Raw genomic sequence first — 26,514 nt, 5'->3', positions numbered from 1 at the left:
ACCAGGTGAGAGTCGCGCAACGTCAATGACGAGTCCCCACCTCCCTCCCCCCGTACGGTGTCCTGGTTTTGACAAACACAAATCTGGTCACACTAACCTGTATTCACCTGAGTCATGTCTTTTAATCCAACAGAAACTGACCGCATCAGCGACACAAGAGCTGTAGTTTTATTTTCGCCGAGTTTACGCAAATTAGTGATGCGGTTTTAAGTTTCGTTTCTGTGAGAGTTGCGCTAAACTGAATTAAACACATTATAATCTAAAACGGATTGATGTGGCTCTAGAGTCGTTACGGTTTATATGTCGTAAAGTTGAATTTATTTATGCAGATTAGTAGTGCAGATAGTAATAATAATGATGATCATTTTAATATAAAAACGTTAATGATTAATCGATAATTGATCGTTAATTCTTCCGACGATCGATTAAGAAAATTTCATCGAATGCCCATCCCTAGTGAGGAGTGAATGAGACACGAGCGAACAAAATCAAGGAGGCGGGGGCACGCGGAGGCGACGAGAGAAGGTAAACAAGCGAAGTGGCAAAATCAAAATTAAATATAAGCATTATATCGATATATACGATATGTCAGAATTCATATCAAGTTATATATATATTTAAAATATCAAGATATCGATATATTTAAAATATCGAGATATCGCCCACCCCTATGTAATACACAGAAAAAGTATAAAAAGAAGGGGTACGCAGGATCATTAAAGGTTTGTGATTACGATTTACTTACACTTCTATGGGGTATTTCTTGTTAACACATAACATATTTAGATCACCATCTTAACTTTTATTGTTTTGAAAATACTATATTTGACAAAAACAGTGTATTCATGCAGGCCCGTCGACAGAAATTTGGGGGCCCGGGGCGAGACACCTCACATGGGCCCCCCTTTAATATAAATGAATACAAAGAGAGTCAAATTCTGGGCTCCTAAGTCCCTGGGGCCCGGGACAATAGACGCCTTTGTGCCCTCCTGTCGACTAGTATGTATTAGTTTCAGTTTAATTTTTGACTCTCTGAATCCCCGCTCCCCTTGTTCACTCCCCCTTCAGAGCACTATCCCAAAACAATAATGAAACTACTGCACATTGTATCAGGTTTGTCAAGTTGTAGTGTATTTTTTTTGTATCCTGTTTGTGTAAATTTATGAATAAACTGTGGTGGAGGCGCACAGACGATAGAAGTAACCATAAGGAGAGATCGCTAAATTACTTAAACATGCAACCACTTCAGGCATGTTTTGAATGAGGGAACAATATTATAACTCTGCAGACAGCTCCAAAAAGTCAAATTTGCATAATACCCCCTTTGTAAAAGTCATTTCAGCATTGATTTAAATTGTGAGACATTCTAACAGAAAGTTTAGAAGACAAGTTAAGGTTGGCTGCTTTCACTATGAGCTACTATTTATAGAAAATGTCAACTCTGCTAAAACTCCTGCACTGCTGGAGATTTTAATGATTCCCAGTTTAGGGACTAGCGTTTTTGGGGGAGGATTTAATTTCTTTACCCAGAGCAGGGAGGCGTCTACCTGCAAAATCCATCCTGCCAGGCTCCCATTGATGTGGTCACCTTGAATCCACTGAAGGATCAGATCAATGACAGAGAAGCATTGTGGCTTGGGATGGTTTATATACAATCAGTCTGGTGCCACCTAGTGCCTCCACTCAATTTCAATTTCTCTCCAGCGACTAGGTCAGAAATCAGAATATACTAGACAGTTTGCAAGAACCCTGGAAGTTGAAGATCACGCACCGGCCAATCAGCGAAGAGCTGTGAAGCCATGACGTCAAACTCAAGCTCCTGTCTGGGTCCATTTTGTGGTACAGCAAACAAAGTGGTCGAGATGGATGTAGACGAAGCCATACGATTCCTGAGATCGAGGATTTAAAACCGGATCGAGGATTTAAAGCCGGAACAAAGAGAATGTTTGGTGAATTTTATCAAGGGGAAAGATGGTATTGTCCTTCTTCCTACGGGATTTGGCACATTACATACGTCACAACCAAATAGCAGCAATTGGTTAAAAAAAAAAAAGTACCTGCCTACCGTTGAGCGAACAAATCCTAATGCTGTGAGGTCAGATGGTTTCCACGAAGTGAAACCGGCTGATGATTCAGGCTAGGTCTATGTAGGTTAGATAGTGAAAAGCGCCTAAATAAAGCCAATCTAGTTTTTTGTTTTTGTTCTTTTTACTTTTGTTAATCTTGCAAAACTGTCATAATCCAATCCAAGAGAGAAACCACTGGGATAGATGGGGCAGATATCTGTGCATTTCTAAAAATGAATTTGTTTTTGACTGATCAGTTTTCTCAATTAATCTGTCAGTCAGTATCCCTTTATTTGTCCCAAAGAGGCAATTTAAACACAATGAGTAGTTGACATCAGTGTCTTGCAGTTTTTTCTACTTATTTAGAATGTATTATTACCATTTATATTTTTTCTCTTTGTTATTATAATATATAATGATGTGTAATAATAAGTAATTTCTGTTGTGTATCAATAAAGTTTGTCTACACAATAATCTCAAACAAAAGGCTCAGTGCAGCTCCACAGGTAGTGTCATCAGATCTAGTGTCAGTGCAGTTTGTGGAGAGTAGCAGTCCTCAGGACAAAAGTGTCCCTCATCAGTATCCTCTGTGTCTTGCAGCATCAAGCCCTCACTCTTTTCTTTCCTTTTTTTCTCTTTTCTTTTTTTCGCTTTTCTTTTCCTACTCTGTTGAAACACTTCACCCAATCAGATTCAAGTATTCGACAAAATGTTCTGCCTCTTCCCAAATGGTCTCAACAAGAGTTATCCCCGACTGATAATATGTCAAACTTCACTAACGACAGCCATGTACATTTACAAGATGCTTTGGCGTTAAAGGTGCATTATGGAGGGTCCTTCAAATACTTTTCTCCATGGAGATGTTATTGCTTTGTCTGGAATGTTTCACAGTATGGCATTAAAACTGTTTTTTTTCCTCCTTGGAGACCAAACCAGACCAAATTACAGGTCAGATCTGCGGAGAGAAAACCCCGCTCTCAGTCTGAATTCCTGTTTTTCAAGGTATTTTTGAGCTATAAAACTATACTTGGAATGAAATAAATGCAAGTTAGTGCTGTTTAATGTCATACTGTGGAACATTCCAGGCAGAACAATGACATATCCATAAACAAGAAGGACGGACACCTAACCAAATGTTACACAGCTCTACCTTACAATTAATCAATTACAGGAGATTTTACAGCTCCAAAAATACCTATAAAAACAGACTTCATTCTGACTGTGAGTGGGGTTTCCTCTCCACGGATCTAAATTGTAACTTGGAAAGGTTTAATTCCATACTCTGAAACATTCCAGACAAAGCAATAACATCTCCATGGAGAAAAGCATGTGATGGACCCTCCACCAGGAAAGTTACACAGTGCACCTTTAACTACAACTCACACGTATTATTTGTAGTAGTCAAAGTAGCAGACAACGAGAACTGGCAGTTTCGTTTTTCTTGTAATACATAACTGGCTGCTCTTCCTTCTGGCAAAGCTGACAAACGTGAAACGTGTGAGATAGTTGTAAGATTTCTGGTCCTGGTTTGTGGGAATGCAGTTGGCAGAAAAAGCCTGTGTATTTTGGTGCCAGCGAAGGGATTGTGAGAGAAAGAGAAAGAGAGACGGGGTGAAGGGCGGGTAGGCGGGCGTAAGAGAGAGGGCGAAGGGTGGGTGGGCATAAGAGAGAGAGTCGATGGGTGGGTGGGCATAAGTGGGCTGGAGAGAGAAGGCGGGTGGGCATAAGAGAGAGGTAGGTAGGGCGGGCGGGATATAAGAGAGAGAGGTAGGTAGGGAGGGCGGGCATAAGACAGAAAGTGGGTGTCTAGGTGGGCATAAGTGAGAAAGTGGTTGGGCATAGGAGAGAAAGCGGGCGGGTGAGCATAAGGGAGAGAGGTAGGGAGGGCGGGTGGGCGTAAGGGAGAGAGGAAGGAAGGGCGGGCATAAGGGAGAGAGGGAGAGAGGTAGGGCGGGCGGGCATAAGGAGAGAGGCAGGGCGGGCGGGCATAAGGGAGAGAGGCGGGCAGGCGGGCGGCATAAGGGAGAGAGGCAGGCGGGCGGGCGGGCATAAGGGAGAGAGGCAGGGCGGGCGGGCGGGCATAAGGGAGAGAGGCAGGGCGGGCGGGGCGGGCACAAGGGAGAGAGGTAGGTCGGGCGGGCGGGCATAAGGAGAGAGGTAGGCGAGAGAGGTAGGGCGGGAGGGCGGGCGGGCATAAGGGAGAGAGGTAGAGCGGGCGGGCGGGTGGCGCGGGCATAAGGGAGAGAGGCCTGCCCACCTACCTCTCTCCTTATGCCCCCTCGCCCTACCTCTCCCTTATAAGGGAGAGAGGTAGGGAGGGAGGGCGGCATAAAGGGAGAGAGGTAGGGCGGGCATAAGGAGAGAGGTAGGGCGGGCATAAGGGAGAGAGGTAGGGCGGGCGAGGCGGGCATAAGGGAGAGAGGTAGGCGCGGGAGGCGGGCATAAGGGAGAGAGGTAGGCGGGAGGGCGGGCATAAGGGAGAGAGGTAGGGCGGGAGGGGCGGGCATAAGGGAGAGAGGTAGGGAGAGAGCGGGCGTAGGGAGAGGGCGGGCGGGCATAAGGGAGAGTAGGGAGAGGTAGGGCGGGGGCGGGCATAAGGAGAGAGGTAGGGCGGGCATAAGGGAGAGAGGTAGGGCGGGCATAAGGGAGAGAGGTAGGGCGGGAGGGCGGGCATAAGGGAGAGAGGTAGGGCGGAGAGGGCGGGCATAAGGAGAGAGGTAGGCGGGAGGGCGGGCATAAGGGAGAGTAGGGCGGGAGGCGGCATAGGGAGAGAGTAGGGGGAGGGCGGGCATAAGGAGAGAGGTAGGGCGGGCGGGCATAAGGGAGAGAGGTAGGGCGGGAGGGCATAAGGGAGAGAGGTAGGGCGGGCGGGCATAAGGGAGAGAGGGTGGGCGGGCATAAGGAGAGAGGTAGGGCGGGAGGCGGGCATAAGGGAGAGAGGTAGGGCGGGCATAAGAGAGACGGCGGTGGGTAGACATCAGAGAGAGGGCAGATGGGTGGGCTGGCATAAGAGTGAAAGTGGGTGAGAAGGTGGGCAGAATAGAGAAAGTGGGTGGGCATAGGAGATAAAGTGGGTGAGCATAAAAGAGAGGGGGGGCTGGTGGACATAAGAGAGAAAGTAGGTGGGCATAAGAGAGAAGGTGAGTGGGTGGGCGAGCATACGAGAGCGTGGGCGTGTGGGCGTGTGGGCGTGTGGGCATACTCACGCTTGCATGGTGGTAGTGGCGGTCTGGAAACTAAACATGTTCTCTTTGGGAAACCAGCTGTTGGGTCCGTCCTCTGAAAAGGCAGTAATGAAAAGGGTCAATGGGAGAAAGACGACAACAGAGACAAACGAAACAAGAGGGTTTTTACATACAAGAGTCAATAACGCATTTTAATGAAGGACTGGGAGAGGGTTTGTTTATGCGGGCACTTCTGTTTATTCTACTTATTTAATTAAAGAGATTACATTTGAGTGTTTCTAATCTATCCCTGCAACCTATTCCCTACACTGCAATCAGCTGTAGCCAAATACATTTCAGTAGATTGCAATTGTAAAGACAGAAAAATAAGAAGAAAAGAAAACACAAACATTTTAGATTGCTTTGCTGGTCTCTGGTTCCATTAATCTTACCATTGCAAGTTGCTAGCAAAATAATACAATTTTTTCAAACTTACAATAACTACACAATAAATAAATCACACCCCCCGTATTAATGCTGCAGTACGTAAGATTATACTCAACAATTCACTATTTGTGTTTTTAGTTTTTTTCCAGAATAAAGTGTGTTCTTATTATGAGCAGCCTCGCATCTCCATCAACCTGACTTATCTGGGCTGAAGCGAGGCCTCTTTCTGCTTGTTTCCATGGAAATTCTGTTCCTTTTGGCTACAATTTTCTAGCCAGGCTGGTGCCACCTAGTGCCTCCGCTCAGCTTCATTTCTATCCAGTGACTAGGTCAGGAATCAGAATACACTAGACCAGGGGTGCTCACACTTTTTCAGCATGTGAGCTACTTACAAAATGACCAAGTCAAAATGATCTACCTAATACAAAGCCAAGCAAACTGCACTGAAACACTCTGTGCCCCTTTTTTGGACCCTCACCCACAGTTTGAGAACCTCTTCTTTAAGAGAACTTCCTCTGGCACTTTACACAAAACTGTGAAAAAAGTGAAGGAAGATTTTTAAACCTGTTTTTTAAAGTTCCAAACTGGAGTTGCATTCTTTTCTGGTTTTGCAGTGATATTTACCAGCCTCTGCACGTTTACCAAACCAAACGCACATCGTGACAAACACAGATGCATTTGTGCACTTTTGTTAGACAAACTTCAGCCAAATGTGGCAGTAGGTCTGTTCTGTAGATCCGCTCTATGCTGTAGACCTGCTTTGTGCCAACATTGGAACACAAATTTAGACTCGTTTTTGCTTCACGTTTGGTCTTGCTCTTCTAATCAGCCGCACTGTGGGAGGGGCTTGTGTTCGCTGTACGCAGGAAGGAGCGAGAGCGTGAAAAGGCGAGGGGCGGCGTGCTGACGTGAGGCAGATGGACAGGTAGGATGTTTAGGAAGTTGAACCTGCCCTGTGATGCACGCTGGTACACGAGGGCACACGCTGTTGCAGACGAGCCGTGCATAGGGAGCGTGTGTGTTTGTGATGTGCCGTAGAGTCTCCGCGGGTTTCAAATGAGCGCACAGGCTGCACTGAGACGCCCCACACGCTCCTGCACCCGCTACAAGTTTATTGCCAACAGCAATATGATCGCACTTGTTGAGTGTCAGACCTTGAGTGAGAGACAAGACCGAGTCCAAACGCGAGTCCGAGATGAGTACTAAGACACCGCGATCTACCCACACGACCTTGGCGATCGACTAGTAGATCGCGATCGACGTATTGAGCACCCCTGCACTAACCCCTGAACAGACCGCGCGCCTTTTTTTCTTCTTGATTGTGACTTTTTATATTTTTTTTAAAAGTACGATAGTATGCAAAATTTACTCTGTTGTTACCTCTTCAAAAACAGACCTGGAGTTGTATTTTGTTTCATTCACACATGTTTGAATAACCCTTACAAGTCTGTCTACATTTCTAAACTCTTTAAATAAGATAATCCTTTTATTATCTCCCATGGGAGAAATTTGTCTTGGGACCGGGGGTAACATGCTTTATCAAAAAAACAGGACAACACAACATAAAGCACCACATAAACAAACACCATAGAACAAAAATAGATATGAGACCAAGTATGACCACGAGTGACGCACCAACAGGACCTTTAAAACATTCTTTACAGGCAAGCCCTTTGCATTCTTGTATTCTATTAATAATTTCACACTCCCTATGTGCGGTTTTAATTGCACATTCCCTAAGCCTATTTGCAATGCTCTGTTCCACCTTGTGATGTCATGAAGGGTATGTTTTACCCTTTGTTTAGCAGAGATTGGCTTTTCCAGGCCTAAAATCATCCAAATGAATTTAGTGAGAGTATATGGGGTTTAAAAACACAGTGGAGCACTTCCTGTATTACCCCATGACATCGCAAGGTGGAACAAAGTGTAGGATGAGAAGAACTTAATCTACATATACAGGGTGTGTGTGCTAAACGTGTGAATGAAACAAAACACAACTCCAGGTCTGTTTGCGATGAGGAAACAACATTAAAACATAGATCAGAAAATAGGGTAACATGGGCTCTTTAAATTAAAACAAACAAATAAATAAATATTTGCAATGTAAATTTATTCCACATTTCCTTACCCCTGTCTTCCGACAGCGCTCTATCTTCGCTGTACATCCTCTCCAGTTTCTTGCGTGGCTTCCCTCCGTCCCGCGGCGGGATGTCCAGATCCAGGGACCTCTGGCTCTGACACGGGGCCCGGATACAGGCCACGCAGTCGGGCGTGTACTCCTCTCGAGAGCCCCCCCTCCGGAGCCCCCAGTCCCGGATGTTACTGGCGCTGCCCGAACTCTTCAGAGGCTGGGAGGAGGAGGGGCCACCGCCACCGCCGCCGCCGCCGCTTTGATGCTGGTTACCGTGGTGATGGTTGCTCCGGTGATGGCTGCTCCTGTGATGGGTGCTGGTGCTGCGAGAAGGCTGGCTGGTGCAGGATGTGTTGGGGGCGACAGGAGCCTGGGAGTGGGGAGAGCACAACGTTAAAGGTGCACTGTGTAACTTTTTGGTTGGGGATCCGTCACCTGTTTGTTTCTATGGATATGTCATTGCTCTGCTTGGAATGTTCCAAAGTATGACATTAAACAGAATCCGAGTATCATTCGTTCATTTGTTTTTCAAAATAAAACCAAAAATAAGACAACGATTAGTCCTGGATCAGTCCATATGCAGCACGGAAACTAAAAAAAACAAATTGTTATGCATTTTTTCATTTTGGTTATGGGAGACAATTTTTTTTTCGTTTTTGGTTTTATTCTGAAAAATGAATGAACGAATAACACATCGATTAAACAGCTCTACTACATTTTTTCAATTACAGGTGGTTTTAGAGCTCAAAAATACCTAGAAAAACAGGCATTCTGACTGTGAGCGGGGTCACCTCTCCACAGATCTGGCCTGTAACTTATATTGTAATTTATATTACTATATGTCTGCTTTTTACTTACTTGTACATATACATTTATATAATTATGCCTTATCTGACACCAGTCTCTTGCTATTTTTTGTTGACACTTATTATTTAAGCATTACTACCAAATACTTTAATTTAATTGTTTTACTCTTTTTGATTATATTATATTGTGATGTGTGAGCTAATGTGTCCAACTATTTTCCCTTGTTTTTCCAATAAAGTCTGTCTAAGTCTAAGTCTAAGGAGGATGTGGCTTGCTGTTTTAATGGAGAGCTAACTAATATTACAAATGTTTTCCCCTGAAACCATTCACCAAAATTTAATTCAGAAGTCAATTAATTCTGCTGATATGTTCCCATTGCCTTCAGTGTGACCCGCTTTTTAATTACAGCTAATTACACGGCCAAAATATGATTTGCAAATAAAAGGTAATGTGGATCAGGAAATGTCCCCCAAGGCAGTGTTCTTGGTCCACTCCTATTTATATTCTGTGTAAGTTGTTCTCAAACTTTTCAGTATCATTAAAGATAAAATTTTGTTTTTCCGAGAGCCGCCAGATCTAAACTCAGAAAATATCACGAAAATAGGCATAAACATGTTAAAAAAACGGGACCAAATAGATACTATAGTTTTAAATAATGACCTGAATAAGCACAAATAATCACAGTAGCTCAGTTGGTAAAGCGTTTGTCCACTGATCCGGAGGTTGGCAGTTCGAATCCTGCTCTCGGCATAAACATTGAGTGGTCCAATCCACTGATCCACAGGTTGACTGGTGTGGTTCTAGCTCCCACAGATGAATACTGTTGTTGTGTCATTAGGCAAGACACTTAACCCACCTCGCCCCCAGTGTGTGAATGGATGAGTGGTTGCTTGTTGTAAAAGCACTTTGAGAGCCTTGAAGGTGAAAAAGTGCTGTATTAAAAAAAAAAAAAAAAAAAAGAAAGAAAGAAAAATGGGACAAAATATTAAGATCTGTCTCTAAATTAAACTAACACTAAGCTACATTTATATGACAGTCTGAACAGAAGATGCAAAAGTGGCGTTGTGTCTTCACTTTTTATTCCGTGTTTAGACGAGCGCTTTCAGGAGGAAATCTGCGTGCATACGGTAACCCAAAAGTGTGTGGAATTCGATTGTGTATGCATGTACTTAAAGCAACAAGGGCATCTTTGGACATACGCAAATTTCCACTATACGTATTTTCATCAGCTACTCCTTCCACAGAGTTGTCCCACCATCGACTGGTTCTCCAGGTCTCGTCCATATCCGTCTGACTCGCCTGTAACCAACTGGTGCATCCAGAATTTGACAGAGGTGATTGCAGATCCTTCTCTGTTCACTAATAGTATCTCTGCAGATTCTGTCCACTTGTTGGGATGTCTCCTGTAAGTTTATTAGAGCTGCCAGAGCAACTTGAAGGTCTGATGCATGGAAATGATCCGGAATGTTTGTTTCTGTGTACTCTATGTATGTGACATAAACGCGTACACAACGTGAGCAGATCTGACCAAAGATTTGCATCTTCCACTCTGGAGGGTGGTTTCAGGTTTTTGCATTTTTAAGCCCCAAATACACCGTCACCGTCTAAACAAAAGGCACTTCCGATAAAATATTTTGTCGTTTTTACCTGCAAGCGTTCTCCGGTAAACAGACCCTCAAACTGCTGAAGGTCCCGGTGTACCACTCAAGGCCACAGTCTGAGAAACATTGATCTATTCTCTCCTATTTTGTCATATATTACACCAGTATCTTGATAAAACTATCCTATCCTAAAATTCTTACCTGGGCCTGAGACTGCTCCCTTGACGTCTTGAGCACCTCCAGCTCCAGGCTCTCCTCACTGCCCCGTCCTCCCAGAGTCATGCTTCCTTCTCGGGTGATGGTGTACACGCGCGAAGGCTTCTCTCTGGAGGCGGGTGCTACCGTCTGATCCTCTGATGAAATGCTGTGCTCGGTGGACAGTCGGCGTTTGGAGGGTCCCACGGGTGCCTGGTTCTGTTGGGTGCTTCTCTGGGGCTGGGTGCTGTGGTTGGGTTTGGGTAGACAATGGTTCTGAGGAGGCAGATTGTTGTTATGTAAGCGGGTGATGGTTGGAGACTCGTAATCTGGGACGGTGAAGGTGTCAGCCAGAAGGTGATCTGCATAGACACAGAAAACAAGAATATGAGGACAAAATATCTAGGTCAATTACTATGTTTATGTGTTTACACAAAATAAGACAGAATTTAGTCATTTAGAGTGTGCATGGCAGGTTTTGCGATTATCTCATTTTGACTTAAAGCTGTATTACGTAACTTTTTTGGTTGAAGGTCTGTTAATCACTGAGATGCTATATAAGATGAATTTAGTTGATAATGGGTGTTTTTATTGCTACAAACATCTTTAAAAATAGACATTCTGACTGAGTGGGGTCACCTCTTCACAGATCTCACCTGTAAATTGGCCTGGTGGCGTTTCCTACTTGTTTCTTTGGAGAAGACTTTAAAATATTGGAAGTAAAGCAATAACATCTCCATGGAGACAAGTAACTAGCACCTCTAGCAGAAAAGTTACACAGTGGACCTTTAATTTGGTAGAATAATACCTGTCGTAAATAGAAATGATTGTTTAACACCAATCAAGAGGCAATTTGTGAAGAAAAGTAGAAAAATATGTAAAGTGAAAAGTGAAGGTAATTTGCTTCATGATTTGCTTTAACTTAATTTGTCAAATAATAACTTCTGGGTACATTAAAAGCAGTTCTGGCTCAGTGTAAAACATGGTTGCTAATAGGGATGGGCATTCGATTAAATTTTCTTAATTGATTGTCGGGAGATCATCATCATAATCATTAACGTTTTTATATTAAAATGATCATCATTATTACTACTATTACTAATCTGCATAAAAAAGTCAACTTTAACTTTGTTTACTAAGCAAAAAAAAAAAAAAACAGCGCTGATGTTGTTCAGCTTCTGTTGGACTAAAGGACAGGACACAACTCTGTGACAGAGGGATGTTGATGATGATGATGGTGAGTGTGTTCTGTGTGTGTGTCGCGTTGGAGATGGTTCAGGTTTTCAGAGATCAGACGTGTGCAGGTTTAGCGCAGCTCTTTATGTTGCAGTAACCGGGATACTGCGTATACATGCACCATGACGAAACCAGGGTACTCAAAAAACCCGATCATACCCGGGACACGGATGTGCTGTAAACACACTCACTGAGTGGTACAGTGTCTCCAAGGAGCCAGAACCCAAACATGGGACTGTGAGGCACAACTCCAGTGTTTGTGTCAGACGCAGCCTAGTCTCTACGCACAGCAACCTACATTCGGTTTGTCGATTAAAAATGAACGTGATCAATGAAATTCTTAATGATCAATTATTGATTAGTCGACTAATCATGTCCATCTCTAGTTGCCAAGTAACACTTCCCTAGTGTGATGTCATAATTTCCAATCAGGAAGTAAAATTTTAAAAGCTAAAAAAATATCCTGCCATACGTACACTTGACACAGATGTCTGGCTGGTTTAAAAATGTGTTTCAGCTAAGTACAAGATCTTGTGCCACAAGATTTCGTGAGACAAAAGTGCCACAAGATTGTGAACACAAGAGAAAAATGATCTTGTGAGATTTTTTTTTCCAAGTGTTTACATTTCAATTGGACAAAAATGCCCTGTGTGAGAAAAGTGTATAAAGTGTGTGGTGAGGAGTTTTACAGCCTTAAAACAGATATAATCCTTGTAAAATATAAAGTTGACTACATTGTGGATTTCACCTATCACAGGTTATTTTCAGAACGTGAACCCGCGATAAACGAGGGACCACTGTATTGTACAAACTCAGTCCAAACTTGGTAGGAACAATTATTCTGGAGAAATTTTCATATAAACATGAAATAAAAACTGTGGTGACCCTGACGTCCTGTTCTTTAAGCCTGAAGTCCACGTCTATTTTATTAATCAGACGGAAGAAGATCAATATTAATATGGAGAAAAAATGTGAGTCTTTTTTTCCTATATCACCGAGTCCTAATTTAAAGTGTATCTAATTTCTTTCATTTTACACAGGACAGCAACATTTGGGATCAAGGCAAAACTCTGCTCTGAAAAAGCTCTGAAAGTTGTAAAAAGAGATTATAAACCCATTGTGGTGAATACTCTGAAAGTTAGGGAGGGATGAGAGAAGTGATGAAAATAAACGAGCTGAGACAGAAAAAAGGACCCGAGCAGATGTGAGGTCCAGCAGAGTGGAGCTGAGAGAGAGCTGCCAGTCGCGCAAATGACTGCCAGACCAGAGGGCATTGTGGGTAAAAAGGATAAGGGATGTTATTCTTGCTGACCATAAATGATTTAGAATTTTGTTGGAAAGACACCCCAGCAGCTATTTGGATCACACTACCATCAAATCTCAAGCCAATATTTAAATGAACTATATTTATGAACTGTCTAAATGAAACTTAAAGCTCCATTGTGTAACCTTTAGTTGTGGGGTCCGTCACCTGCTTGTTTGTTTGCTAGAATGTTCCACAGTATGACATTAAACAGCTCCATGTTACATTTATTCAATTACAAGAAGTTTAAGAGGTCAAAAATATCTAGAAAAACAGGCATTCTGACTGTGATCGGGGTCGCCTCTCCAAGGATCTGACCTGTAACTTGGTCTGGTTTGGTTTCCATGAAGATAGAAAGGTTTAATGCCATACTGTGAAACATTCCAGGCAGAGCAATGACAAATCGTAGAAACATGCGGGTGACGGACCCCACACGAAAAAGTGACATTGTTTCATCCAAGGACAGAGCACTGAGTGGGATTTGAACCACAAACCCCACAAAGTAAAGTCATGTAAAGGCTCTCACGTGCTCCGTTGTGGTTCTCGGGGCTGGAGGTGGACAGGTATTCGCTGAAGGCTCTGGCTGCTCTGTGGAGACAAAACACAAAATAAAAAGTCAAACAAGTCATGCAATGTCTACAACCAAATCAGATCAAAATTTTCTTTCTATATATTTTTTTTTACACTTTCAAATGAACATAAGAAGAAGCAGACTAATAAAAACATTTGTCATGGACTTATTATAACGGTGCATGTCTCCGGTGACCATTAATATTATTCTAGGCCCTATATTCACGCTTCCCTGGAAGGCGTTTGGAAACATGTGGATGACGACTTCTGGTGTGTCGTCACCAACACCGGCATGTGATAAATCTGTGGATTCAGCAGCAAGCGTCTTCACAACCTGACAAAGTTTTCCACGGGGAACGGGACTCTAATCGTGTCTTCGATGTCACTGTGCGGTTTTTGGCCCTTTTTTGAGCCAATTTTTCACTCGTGCGATTGTTTTTGAGATCGGGCCGACTTTTTGACTTACCGTATTTTCCACGCTACAGGGTGCTCTGGATTATAAGGCGCACTGTCATAGAATGGTCTATTTTTGAACTTTTTTCACAAATAAACCGAACTGGACTTAAAACGAAACACAACAAAACACATTTTGACGCTGCAAGGTCAGACGGTTTCCACAAGGTGAAACCGGCTGATAAATCAAGCTATCGTCAACTGCTTGTCTCCATGCAAATATTATTGCATTGTCTAGAATATTCCTAACCTATTTATCATGATGGATGCAAGCAGGTTACACCACTACCCTACATTACAGGTCAGATCTATGGAGAGTCACCCCAGAGCACAGAAGGAATTATTGTATTTTGGAGCAATAGAAACACTCGTAATGTGTTCGGGCTTGAGTTGGACTCGGACACATCAGTGCGTCAGCTATTTCCTGTCTACAGTACCGTATTTTCCACACTATTAGGTGCTCTGGATTATAAGACGCACTGTCATAGAATGGTCAATTTTCAAACTTTTTTCACAAATAAACCGCAATGGACTTTAAAAGAAACACAACAGTTGGATGGGTCAGTGGGACTTTGTTTGGCGAGTTCACGGTGACTCTGGGCTTTGTTCAGTTGTGGCGTGTAGGGAGGGTGCTGTCTGGGACCAACGGATTGTCGGCGTGTTCGCAGTGACTCAGTTGTTCAGTTGTGTCTAGAAGTGGTACATTACACTCGCTTTTTCGGTTTGTTCCTTCGTTCCGTTCCTCGTCCGTGTGGAGTGATGAGTGTGGCTGTGGGTGTTTTTCGCTGTGTGGTCGCTGTCTGCTCCGTGTGTGTTTTCGTGTTCTGCAGGTGGTGTGGCTTTGTAGTTTACAGAAGTCGTGCTGGGCTGGGACACCCAAGTGGATTTGTGTATAGGGTGCTCTGGATTGTGGGGTGCACAGTCTTTTTTTGATGGGGTTAGAGGCTTATAGTGCGGAAACACGGTATTTTCACAATATGCATCTCAATGTCTGATATTTATTGAGATTCACAAAAATGTGAATATGTTACTTTTTCCTTTCAAAAGCCTCGGAAAAGCTTTGAAAGTCTTTCGTACTGTTTGAATATGAAGAATTTAAAAGTGCATAATAATAGTTATTTCTTCATGTAGTCTGCACTGACATCACAAAGGATCATGGTCTATGTAGTTTTTCCATTTTTCTGCTATTGCTGCACCTTGGCGAGGCGAGGCAAGTTTATTTGTATAGCACTATTCAAACAAAGTAATTCAAAGTACTTTACACAATAAAAAAGACATTAAAATCACAAAGAAAGACATCAGAATCACCATAACTATTAATTTAAGAAGAGATTTGTAATCTGATATATTGTGATGGCCGATGATATTATTGTGAGACTTCTGACGAAACAAAATCAAGATATTTCAGTGATTGTTACATCCAAACCGATTTCGATACTGTATCTTTAAATCCCCGATATCAACCTACACGAGTGCAGAGACTAAAAACAGCATTTATTCCCTTTAAACAAAACTAAAATAAAACAAAACTGATCCAAATGTCAAAAATCAAACATTCTGAGACTTTCTGGACCAGTTACAAAGAGTAAATACTCTCATTACGTAATTTTAAAAGCACAACCGGAATAGCAACTGAAGCGATATTTGGAAGCCGATATCTGATCCAGCAAAGTTTTTAATATCGGCGCTGATATCGAACACGAGTATTACACATCAGTTCATCCCAAATTTTTTTTATTTCTTATCAAAATGGTCTTGTTTGGTCATTTTAACTACCATGGTCTTAAATTGCCCTTCTGGGATAGATGGCATTATATGGATTGATTGATTAAATGTACCCATCTCCATGGCAACAAGCAGGCAACGCCATCAAAATAAAACCAAACGAAGCCGCTATCAGTAAGAATGTTTTTAAATCCTCAATCCTCTGATAGTTTTTTAATAAAATGAATTGTCTGGGTTATAAAATATAAAATGACATCTTTTGAACAGATCTTTGAAATGAACAAAGACAACCGTGATTAATAAATCCAGGACGGTCCGTGTCTGGTCATTTTTCATACTATATTTCTGTCTGAGATTACAAAAGCTATGAATGCAGGGGGTGAATATAAAAAAAAACACAATTCTCCATCAGAAAAGCCTCGGGACTGGGAGGAAAGTTATGGATGTGCTGAGAAATCTAAACTCAAGATGGAGATTTGATATAACAATAAATTCAATGAGCTCCAAAACACATTTCAGCTCTGTGCGTTCTATAGGGACCGTCGGCTTTTGGCGTTTGAGAAAAGAGAAGCATTTTCACAGGTTTATAACACATGATTCGATACGTATCTCCCACTAGGGTTGCCAAAAGTATCAAAAATCTGATATTAACTGATATTTAAAGAAGATACTCTTTGGAGCAGGTACTGATACTAAAAAAAGGCAAACTCAGGCCAGAAATGAACCTTTTCGGAATGATCTTGACCTGTATCAGAACAAGTAATATAAAAGAAAGTACTAGGAAATAATGTTGAAAATCACATTCAATAAATGTGAAATAAACCAGAAAAGTTACACATTTCTGGTGGAGGGTTCGTCAACTTAATCAGGCTGGTGCCACCTAGTACCTCCACTCAATTTAAATTCTTTCTAGCGACTAGGTCAGAAATTGGAAAACACTAGACGGTTTGTAAGAACTCCGGAAGTTGTAGACCGCACACTGGCCAATCAGCGAAGAGCTGTGAAGTCATGACGTCAAACTCAAGCGCCCGTCATGGTCCATTTTGTGGAACAGCAAACAAAGCGGTCGAGATGGATGTAGACGAAGACAGACATTCTGTGTTGGCAATGATTCCTGAAATCGAGGATTTAAAGCCAGAACAAAGAGAATGTTTGCTGAATTTTATCAAGGGGAAAGACGTTATTGCCCTTCTTCCTACGGGATTTGGAGCATTACAAACGTCACGACCAAATAGCAGCGATTGGTTAAATAAAAAAAGTACCTGCCTACCGTTAAGCGAACAAATTCTAACGCTGCGAGGTCAGACGGTTTCCACAAAGTGAAACTGGCTGATGAATTAGGCTACCATCAACTGCTTGTCTCCATGGAAAGGTTACTGCATTGTCTAGAATATTCCTAACCTATTTATCACGATGGAGACAAGTAGGTTACACCACTACCCTACATTACAGGTCAGATCTGTGGAGAGTTGCCCCTGAGCACAGAAGGAATTATTGTATTTTTGAGCAAAAGTGAGCATATGTTCGGGCTCGAGTTGGACTCGGACACATCAGCGTGCCAGCTGTTTCCTGTCTACAGTAAAACTCACTTTGAGAGTCTTAAGTGTTCAAAGATCGGAGCACTGTATTTCTAGTTTAGATACAAGTCAAAACTGTGTTGGAAAATGTGGGGCAATACTTCAGATATGTGATTTTTAAAGCATAAAAGATTGGAGATAAAGTACACAGGATAATCTGTAACTTATGTTATTAGGTTCTTTTTTCAGACCTAGAGTTTTGTTTCATATCTGACAGTTTGGACTGCTCACTATCAGTCTTCCTCAGAGTGGTCACGTGATGTTGCTGTGACATGTCCGGTCAGCTGATTTAAACAGGTTTTGGTGCTGTCTTCCTACCGGTGGAGGCAGGACGACAGCGCCATCTACAGTCCGACTTCCTCAGGACAGTATCCCAGGTGTGTGAGAGTCAAAAAGCCCCCTTGTCCCGGTTTATAGTCCTGCAGGCATGTTTCCGTATTCCGATTGCCTCTTTAATCCAGCGACGGTGTTTGTTTTCCTCTGTCCCAATGATGTTTGTTCCATCCCAGTCCATAATGTGGTTCTCTCTTTTACAATGGTCAGAAATGGCAGATTTGAGTTGTTCCTGTTCTGCTTTGTGTTTTGTTGCTCGTGTGCACGCCTTCGCTGTTTCCTTCTTGCTTTCTGTTCTATGTTCCTTTTTTCGTGAACTGGGACAGAGGAAAACAAACACCGTCGCTGGATTAAAGAGGCAATCGAAATACGGAAACGTGCCTACAGGACTATAAACCGGGACGAGGGGGCTTTTTTACTCTCACACACCTGGGATATTGTCCTGAGAAAGTGGGACTGCAGATGGCGCTGTCGTCCTGCCTCCACCGGTAGGAAGACAGCACCAAAACCTGTATAAATCATCTGACCAGACACGTCACAGCAACATCACGTGACCACTCTGAGGAAGACCGCATGTGAGCAGTCCAAACTGTCATGTACGAAACAAAACTCTAGGTCTGAAAAAAGAACCTAATAACATAAAATATCGGAAGACCAAATGAATCTCATTGGACTAATCTGTAACTTCACCTCGATCCTGTGTGCTGTGTGAATGTAAACAGATACACGTGAACTACTTTCGCATTTTTATTTTTAAATAACGCCTCAAACTGGATTACAGCGATGTTTTATGGACTGGATGTCATTATTTACAGACAACAATTTCTATGGATAATGTGGATGAGATGCTGCACTTTAAATTTACCACTTTACGAGAAGTGAGGAATAAAGTCTTCTCATTATTTTCGCCGGGTTTGGACAGAAAAATTTGCCGCGATCCAATCTAGTTTAATGCCATACCATGAAACATTCCACAAAAAGCAATAACATCTCCATGGAGACAAGCAGTTACACAGTGGACCTTTAAGTACCAAAACTGAGGACTTCTTCCACCAGCATTTCAGAACATGTTTGTACAGATCTAAATTACAGGTGCACCGCGTCGCTTTTTTGGTCCGTCACCTGCAAGTCTCCAAGGAAACTGGCTTATTTTGCTTTGCCTGGAATGTTCCACAGTATTGCATTACGCTTATCTATCTGTCAGTGGAGACAAAGACTAGGCCAAGTTACTGATCAGATCTGTCACAGTGGGAATTTTTGAGCTATAAAAACACCTGTAGTTGACTAAATGCACATTATCTGGTTTAAAGCCACACTGTGAAACATTCCCAGCAAAGAAACAACATCTCCATAGCAACAATGGTTCAATCCTGTGCTTTTTTCTCAGTTGGAAATGTGTAGTTTTATACTGAGCCTGAGTTAACCTGCTGACACTCCTACGCACTCCCATTACATATTCTATAGAAACAACAGGGGCCTCAGCCTATAGGGAAAACATACACGGTCTTTTTTTCCATCTACCTCTCTTCCTCTCTCTCGCTTTCTCTGTTCTTCCTTTTTATATCCGTCTATTATCTCCATTTCTCTCACTCTCTGGGCTATAATTCTACTTTTCTCTCTTCGTCTCTCTTGCTTTCTCTTGTCTTCCTTTCTCTCTCTCACTCTCGGGTCTATAATTCTGCTTTTATTTTCTCTCTTTTTCCTTGTAGCCTTCTTTCTCTCTTCTCTTCCTCTCTCTCTTCCTTTTCCACTATCTCTGCTCTGTCTATCTCTTTCTACTTTTCTCTTTCTCTCACACAAACCCTCTCCCCTTCTCTGCCTGTCTCTATACTTCTTTCCCCCTCTCACCTTTTTTCTACCCTTCTATCTTTTTCTGGCTCTCACTCTCAACTCCTTTCTCCCTTCCCCTCTCTCGCTCTTTTTCCTTCACCCTCTCTCTCCTTTCTCCTCCTCCTGCTGCTCCTCCTCTCTCGTTCTCCCTCTCATCCCCTCCCCACTTTTTTCATCCCACTCTCACCATCTCTTTTCCTTCTCCTCTCCTCCCTCCTCATCTCCTCCTCACTTTCTTTCATCCCTCTCTTTCAATATCTCTCTTCCTTCTCCTCCTTTCTCTCCCTCATCTCCGGCTCGCTTTCTCTCACCCCTCTTTCAACATCTCTCTTCTTTCTTCTCATCCCTCTCTCACCCTCTCTTTCAACATCTCTTCCTTCTCATCCTCCTCTTTCTCCCTCATCTCTGCCCCATTTTCTCTCACCCCTCTTCTCTCCCTCTCTTTCAACATCTCTCTTCCTCCTCCCTCTCTCTCTCTCTCTCTCCCCCTCGTCCCTCTCGTCCCCTCCCCCCTTCCTCTCTCCCGCCATCTCTCCATCCACTTCTTTCTTCTCCACTCTCTCTTTCGCTCCCTCAAGGGGACTGCGGAGAAATGGAATAGCTCTGTTTTTGCTTTAGCCTACATATGCCTCCTCTCCTCCTCCTCCTCCTCCTCCTCCCTCGCTCCTCTCATCTCGCACACGCCACAACACTCAGAGTAATTAAATATGAGTCGGCACGTGCAGCTCGCCCCGTGAACTCGAACCCACCCAACCCCCCAAACCCCCATCCACCGTAGACTCTGTGCGTGAGCGAGGGAGGGAAAGAGGGAGGGAGGGAGGGAAGAGTGGAGGAGGAGAGGAGGAAAACATCTCGCTCCACTTGATCTGCAGAGAGAGGGGGAGATGAGATTAGATACAGGACAATGTAGCAGAGATATAAGGCGAGGTAATAATAACTGCCGCTGGTGAGACAGTCAAACGATCTGCGTGAGATGGAAGACGCAATAGAAAAACACAACGCCGCACGCCTATGTAAAACTGCACAGTGTATTAAAAGTAAAGATACTGTGGGTTTTCTCGGATTTAGTTGGATGTAATGACATAACAGGGAAAGGTAAAGCTCCTATATTACACAGAAATTAGTCTTGTGATCTTTTAGTCATGTTATAATGTTGTTACCGTCTCAAAAACAGACGAGAGTTGTGTTTTGTTTCATTCACACGTGTTTGAGTAAATCTTTATTATTAGTCTGTCTGCATCTCCAAACCTCCAAATACTCTGTTCCACCTTGTGATGTCATGAAGTATTAGTATTTACTATTAGTTCAGCAGAGGTTAGCAATTCCAGGGCTGCAATGATCCAGATGATTCTGGTGAAGGTGTGTGGAGTTTGAAAACACAGTGGAGCATGTTCTGTATTACGACATGACATCACAAGGTGGAACAGTTTTCCGTTTAAGAGAAGAACTCGAAGCCTAAACATGCAGGGTTTGTGTGTTAAACATGTGAATGAAACAAACACAACTCCAGGTCTGTTTGTGATGAGGAAACTACATTAGAACAGATCAGAAAAAAGCATAATATGGGTCCTTTAAATCTGGTAACTGATTTACAGTGTTGGGTGTAACACGTTACAAAGTACAAAGTAACATGTTACAACGTAAAGCGTTAAAATAACGTAAGTACTTTTTTTTTTTTCCAGGTAAAAATAGTTTAACGTTTTACTCCTGAAAATGTGGTAACAAAACATAGTTCCTTTTTCATTTGGATAAAACACACATTTTCTGTGTGCACGGACTAGTCCCCGCCCTGGGGAAGAGGGCACAGCGGGCAGCCACGGCTCCGGCAAGTGGCGAGGTCCTGGTGGGAGGAGCTGCAAAGCATGCCTCGAGCATTTCCTGGCCAACCCAGGGAGAGGTCCTTCAAGGGGATCCTCCCGCACCGAGCAGCCGTCCCTCGCCCGTCGAGTTGAATCCCCCAGGCAGACTGCGAAGACCCCACCCGTTTACTTCTCCCTTTTCAAAGTCTTACGGTTCTTGTCGACTATCGGTCTCATGCCGGTGTGTTATAGGATTTTGACCCTGGAGTGAGATGACCCTGGGGTCAACATACTATATAGTATTTTGTCCCCGGGGTCAGAATCCTATTATGGTGTGTTGACCCCCCATAGAATATTGACCCCTCTATGAAAATCTATATTTTATTAATAAAAAAAACATGAATTACATACAGACACTTTGAATATTAATACTATATCTGCAAATTAAAACATTGACAGATTTAAAAGTGTTTTTTGAAAAACTCAGATGCATTTTTTATGTCTATTATAACTTTTGAATGTTAAAAATTAGTTATTTAAACACATATTTTACTGAAAATGAGAGTTATTAATGAGTTAGGTAATCAAAGTGATGTATAATGATTTGGAATCTTGTTAAAATAAACAGGGGTAATCAATAGAGTAATTAAACAGGGGATACCTATGGCTATAGTAATCTGACCCCCCCCAATATGTTTATTATAGTTATTATGCTTTAAAGTAAGAAGTAATGTTAGTTGAATATTGACAATGATCAATTATATATAAAGGAGGTCAAAATCCTACTACTATAGTAATCTGACCCCCCAACATGTTTATTATAACACAACATGACTAAATTCAAGGTCATTATCCTTACAAACCATTGCCTAAACTGACATTATGATGAAGGATTATCTGAACATAGCAAACTAAAAACCATAACAATGTAAACTACAATATAAAAAGTGACATGATTGCTATGTATATGCAATTTTAACAATACGTTATATTTACACAAAATACCAAGTCGTTATCCATCAAAACATTTATTAAAATACCTTAAAAGTTTGTGAATATGTAGCAATATATAATAAAAGTAAATTACATGCGAAACAATGATCATATAAGTGACTACAAAGAAAAAAGTGAGGGGAGTCAAAATCCTATGTTGACTCCGGGATCAATGTACCATCTCACACTGGTATTTAGCCTTAGATGGAGTTTACCGCCAAAAAGTAACGAGTAACGTACAAAGTTAATTTCCATTAAGGGTAACTAAGTAAAGTAAGGTATTACTTTTTAAAGAAGTAATGAGTAACAAGCAAACACTACTTTTTTAAAACTAACTTTCCCAACACTGCAAATCTAATACAACCAGTACTATTTACTTCAATTAACTTGATTTTATGAAGTTATATATGGGGGCTTATGAAAAACTGCTGCATATTTTTATACTTAAGAATTTACACCCATTTATTGTGTTTTTACATTTTGCTAATTTGAAGTTTTGCTTTTTTCAACAGGCTTCATGTAGCTCCCACTCACACCAAATTCACAGGATCCAATTAACAACTTCAAAACTAAATTCATGGAATAACTTTACCAGACTGGATGTACTGCTGCCTAATTGGGTGTGTAACAAATAAGAGACACCGGGCGATAAAGGGTTAAATAGAAACAGAAAAAAACTATAAAAAAATCTTTAGAAACGTTTAAAGGGCCCATATTACACCATTTTCTGACCCTGTATATTTAGCCTGAGTCCTTCTCTCAAACTGAAAACACCTTGTGATGTCATGTGGTAATACAGGAAGTGCTCCACTGTCTTTTTAAACTCCATATACCTTCACTAGAATCATTTGGATCAGTTTAACCCAGGAATTGCCTATCTCAATGGAACTAAAGCTAAAAGGCTAACTTGAAAACTACAACTTCATGACATCACAATGTGGAAAAGAGGATATGTACTCTACGATCAGTCAAGCATGTGTGAATGAAACAAAACTAAACTCCAGGTATGTTTTTGACCAGATAACAACTAGGGATGGGCATGATTAGTAAATTAATCGATAATTGATCATTAAAAATTTCATCGATTACGTTCATTTTAATCAACAAACCAAATATTGGTTGCTGTGCGTAGCGTGACCAAACAGGGGTCCGCACATGTGTCTCTCTGCACTCAGAATGAGAGAGCAAACACAAACAGTCGGTCAGCCTGCAACGTGCCGAAGCACAAATGCGTATTTAACGATGACTTGTACAAGAAATTCTACGCTTTCCATTGCGGTCAGGACAAATGTGAGTCCATGTGCACAGTGAACAAAGCAGCAATGTTTCGGTGTCCAGTGGGATAAAGCTTTGTCAGGTGAAAGTAGCTCAATGTCGATGACGAGTCCCCACCCCCCGTACGGTGTCCTGGTTTTGACAAACGCAAATATGGTCACACTGTATTCCACAGAGTCGTGCCACATCAGTGTACAAGAGCTGTTTTTTTTCCTTCATGCAAATGAGCCATGCGGTTTTAAGTTTCGTTTCTGTGAGAGTTGCGCAAAGCTGCATTAAACACATTATAATGTCAAATGGGCTGATGTGGCTCTAGAGTCGTTATGTTTATATGTCGTAAAGTTGAATTTATTTCTGCAGATTAGTAGTGCAGATAGTAATAATAATGACGATAATTTTAATATAAAAAACGTTAATGATTAATCGATAATCGATCGTTAATTCTCCCGACGATCGATTAAGAAAATTTAATCGAATGCCCATCCCTAATTACAACATTATAACAATAATATAGTATCTTTAAGCAGAGTAAAACTGGTTATTTTGTTTTATAGTACTTCAAAAATTGCAGACTTTGCGATTTGTTCATTGTAGTTATTCAAAATGTAGCTTTCCCAAACTTTTTCCATCTGAACCCGTTTAGTTTCGTATGTTTCCAAGACCCCTTCCTGTGAGTATTACCTCCTGTTTGAACTCTGACTGGCCCCTCTCTGCACCATCCACACCGCACAGCTCCCACTAATGTTTGGGAGATTTGAGCGGATTAAATATAGATCTGAAGCGGTCTGTTCGTGCGATGGATGCCGCTAGCTACACTTTATGCTTTGGGATTTTTTTTTTTTTTTTCGCGTGGATGGCATGTTTTCTGGCATGTGACACAAGTGTAGGGGGAGGAAGAGGAGAGGGAGACGAGAGGGGAGAGGGAGCCACTGACAGGAGATGTGTTTATAAGACCGAAATAGACGAAAGGAGGCAGGGAGGAGAGCAAAAAGAAAGATATGAGATAATAAGGTAAGGAGGAAAGATGGAGGACTGAGGGGTACATTGGGTAGCTATGATGATAGAAAATCATACTGTTTAAAAAGGTGGGGTAGTTGGGAGAAAAAAGTTGAGAGCATAGACCACTGCCAAGGCCCCAACTAATCCATATATGCAATGGAAAAGACAAGGAAAAATGTCGATTGTCTTAAAACGGACCTATAAAAATAAACTTTTTTAGAGATTTTAGCCTCTTATAGTTGTTTCCCCTCATATTTGCTCATCCAAAAGTTGCATTTGGAGTGATTTGTAAATATTTGAGCAGTCTTTTTTAGCCATATTGCCGTTTAACTCTAGCCAGACTGGCGCTACCTAGTGCCTCCTCTCAATTTCATTTCTCTCCAGCGACTAGGTCAGGAATCGGAATACACTAGAAGGTTTGCAAGAACCCCGGAAGTTATAGACCGCGCACTGGCCAATCAGCGAAGAGCCAAACTAACTCGAGTTGCGACAGCAGACTGCATGCACTATCCTCCTTTGGACTTCCTTTGTCAAATACAAACTTTGCATTTTTTATTGCACCTTTAATTCACAAGTTCATCTCGCAGAAACCACAATGATCGTTGACAGACATGTTCACTCTCTGTTTTGTTTGCTGTTGTGCCGGCAGTTACTTGGACACCACTGACGCATTACATACATCACGACCAAATAGCAGCGACTGGTTAAATAAAAAAAGTACCCACCTACCGTCGGGCAAACAAATCCAAATGCTGCAACGGTTTCGATGAAGTGAAACTGGCTGACGAAACAGGCTGGTTCAAACCCCCTGCTTACTTTGTTCTCCAATTTTAATTTTCTTAATCGGTGATGTGCATAGGTATCAACAACACTGTGTAGTCATTTTGATATGTAAAAAACAAAACAAACATAAACTCTGAACGATGACTTGATATGCAACTATCCAAAAGAGGGGCCAACTCTTTGTTGTGGCGAGGTTTAAAGCAACGTCAGCTCCAACTGGGCACCCCACTTTTCTAAAGCAAAAGTAAGATGACTAGTTTATTTTACTAAAGGTGCACTATATAACTTTTTGAGGATCTGCCACCTGCTTGTTTCTATGGATATGTCATTGCTCTGGCTTGAATGTTCCACAGTATGACAATAAACAGCTCTGTTTTACATTTATTCAATTACAGGTGTTTTAAAACTCAACCATACCTTAAAAACAAGCATTCTGTTCCCTCCTCTTTGCCTCCGGAGCTTTGTACCCATTCAACCAGGGCGGGTCTGTTGAATCCAGCACCCAAGTGGCTGGAGGACCCAGAAGGCTGCTTGTTACTGTTGGGTTAACTCCACCCCCATCCTCCCCAGTTGCAAGTCTAGTTGTAATGTTTGTACTGTGTTTTGACTGTGTTGATGTCGCAGAGGTGTTTTTTTTTGTGTGTGTGTGTGCTGGTCCCATATTATTCCCCAACAGGAACATGGTTTGGGGGCTGTTTTTTTTTTTTTTTTCTCCTATCCTCAGTCTTCCAGTCCGGTCCATGTCTAGTCTCCCCGTGTCATATTTTAGTGTGTGTATGTAATGTACAGATGGGGTGGCAGGTCCCATTTCGATTTCTTTGTATGTCTAGTACATGTGAAGAAACTGACAATGTGATTCTGATTCTGACTGTGAGCGGGGTCGCCTCTCCACAGTTCAGACCTGTAACTTGATCTGGTTTCGTCTCCGTGGAGATAGAAAGGTTTAATACCATTCCGTTAAACCTTCCAGACAAAGCAGTAACATCTCCATGAAGAAAAGCATTCGACAGACCTACCAGAAAAGTTACACAAGTTGCAGCTTTAAAGTTGGTCTCGCAGTACTTGTCAGAAATCCCACTTGTGTTTTGAAAATCGTGCAGTTCTAGTCAACATTATTTCTGTTTGTGTTTTGCATTTGCTGTACTGTGTTTGAACAGACCGTGCCTCTGAAGCGCGTACAGGACACTCTCTGGTCTGGTGCCATGTGTTGGTGCTTATAGCGTGGGT

The 26,514-nt window shown here is 42.1% G+C and overlaps 1 protein-coding gene across 1 annotated transcript in view; it reads right to left on the bottom strand.

Moving 5' to 3' along the window:
• The window catches only part of nsmfb (NMDA receptor synaptonuclear signaling and neuronal migration factor b), a 145,311-nt gene that overhangs the window by 102,357 nt on the left and 16,440 nt on the right, over positions 1-26,514 (bottom strand). Inside the window, exons 2-5 of the mRNA XM_055161716.1 lie at positions 13,477-13,538; positions 10,418-10,773; positions 7,806-8,178; positions 5,273-5,345 (exon numbers count right to left, since the gene is read on the bottom strand). Coding sequence (XP_055017691.1) covers positions 5,273-5,345; positions 7,806-8,178; positions 10,418-10,773; positions 13,477-13,538 — 864 coding nt within the window. The remainder of the gene's footprint in view (positions 1-5,272; positions 5,346-7,805; positions 8,179-10,417; positions 10,774-13,476; positions 13,539-26,514) is intronic.

The sequence above is a fragment of the Boleophthalmus pectinirostris genome, unplaced genomic scaffold (genome assembly GCF_026225935.1).
Source record: "Boleophthalmus pectinirostris isolate CB_2022bp ecotype Guang Dong unplaced genomic scaffold, ASM2622593v1 HiC_scaffold_4, whole genome shotgun sequence".
NCBI lineage: Eukaryota > Metazoa > Chordata > Actinopteri > Gobiiformes > Gobiidae > Boleophthalmus > Boleophthalmus pectinirostris.
Note: the sequence above shows the minus strand (reverse complement) of the source record. Positions and strands in the feature narration are given on the sequence as shown.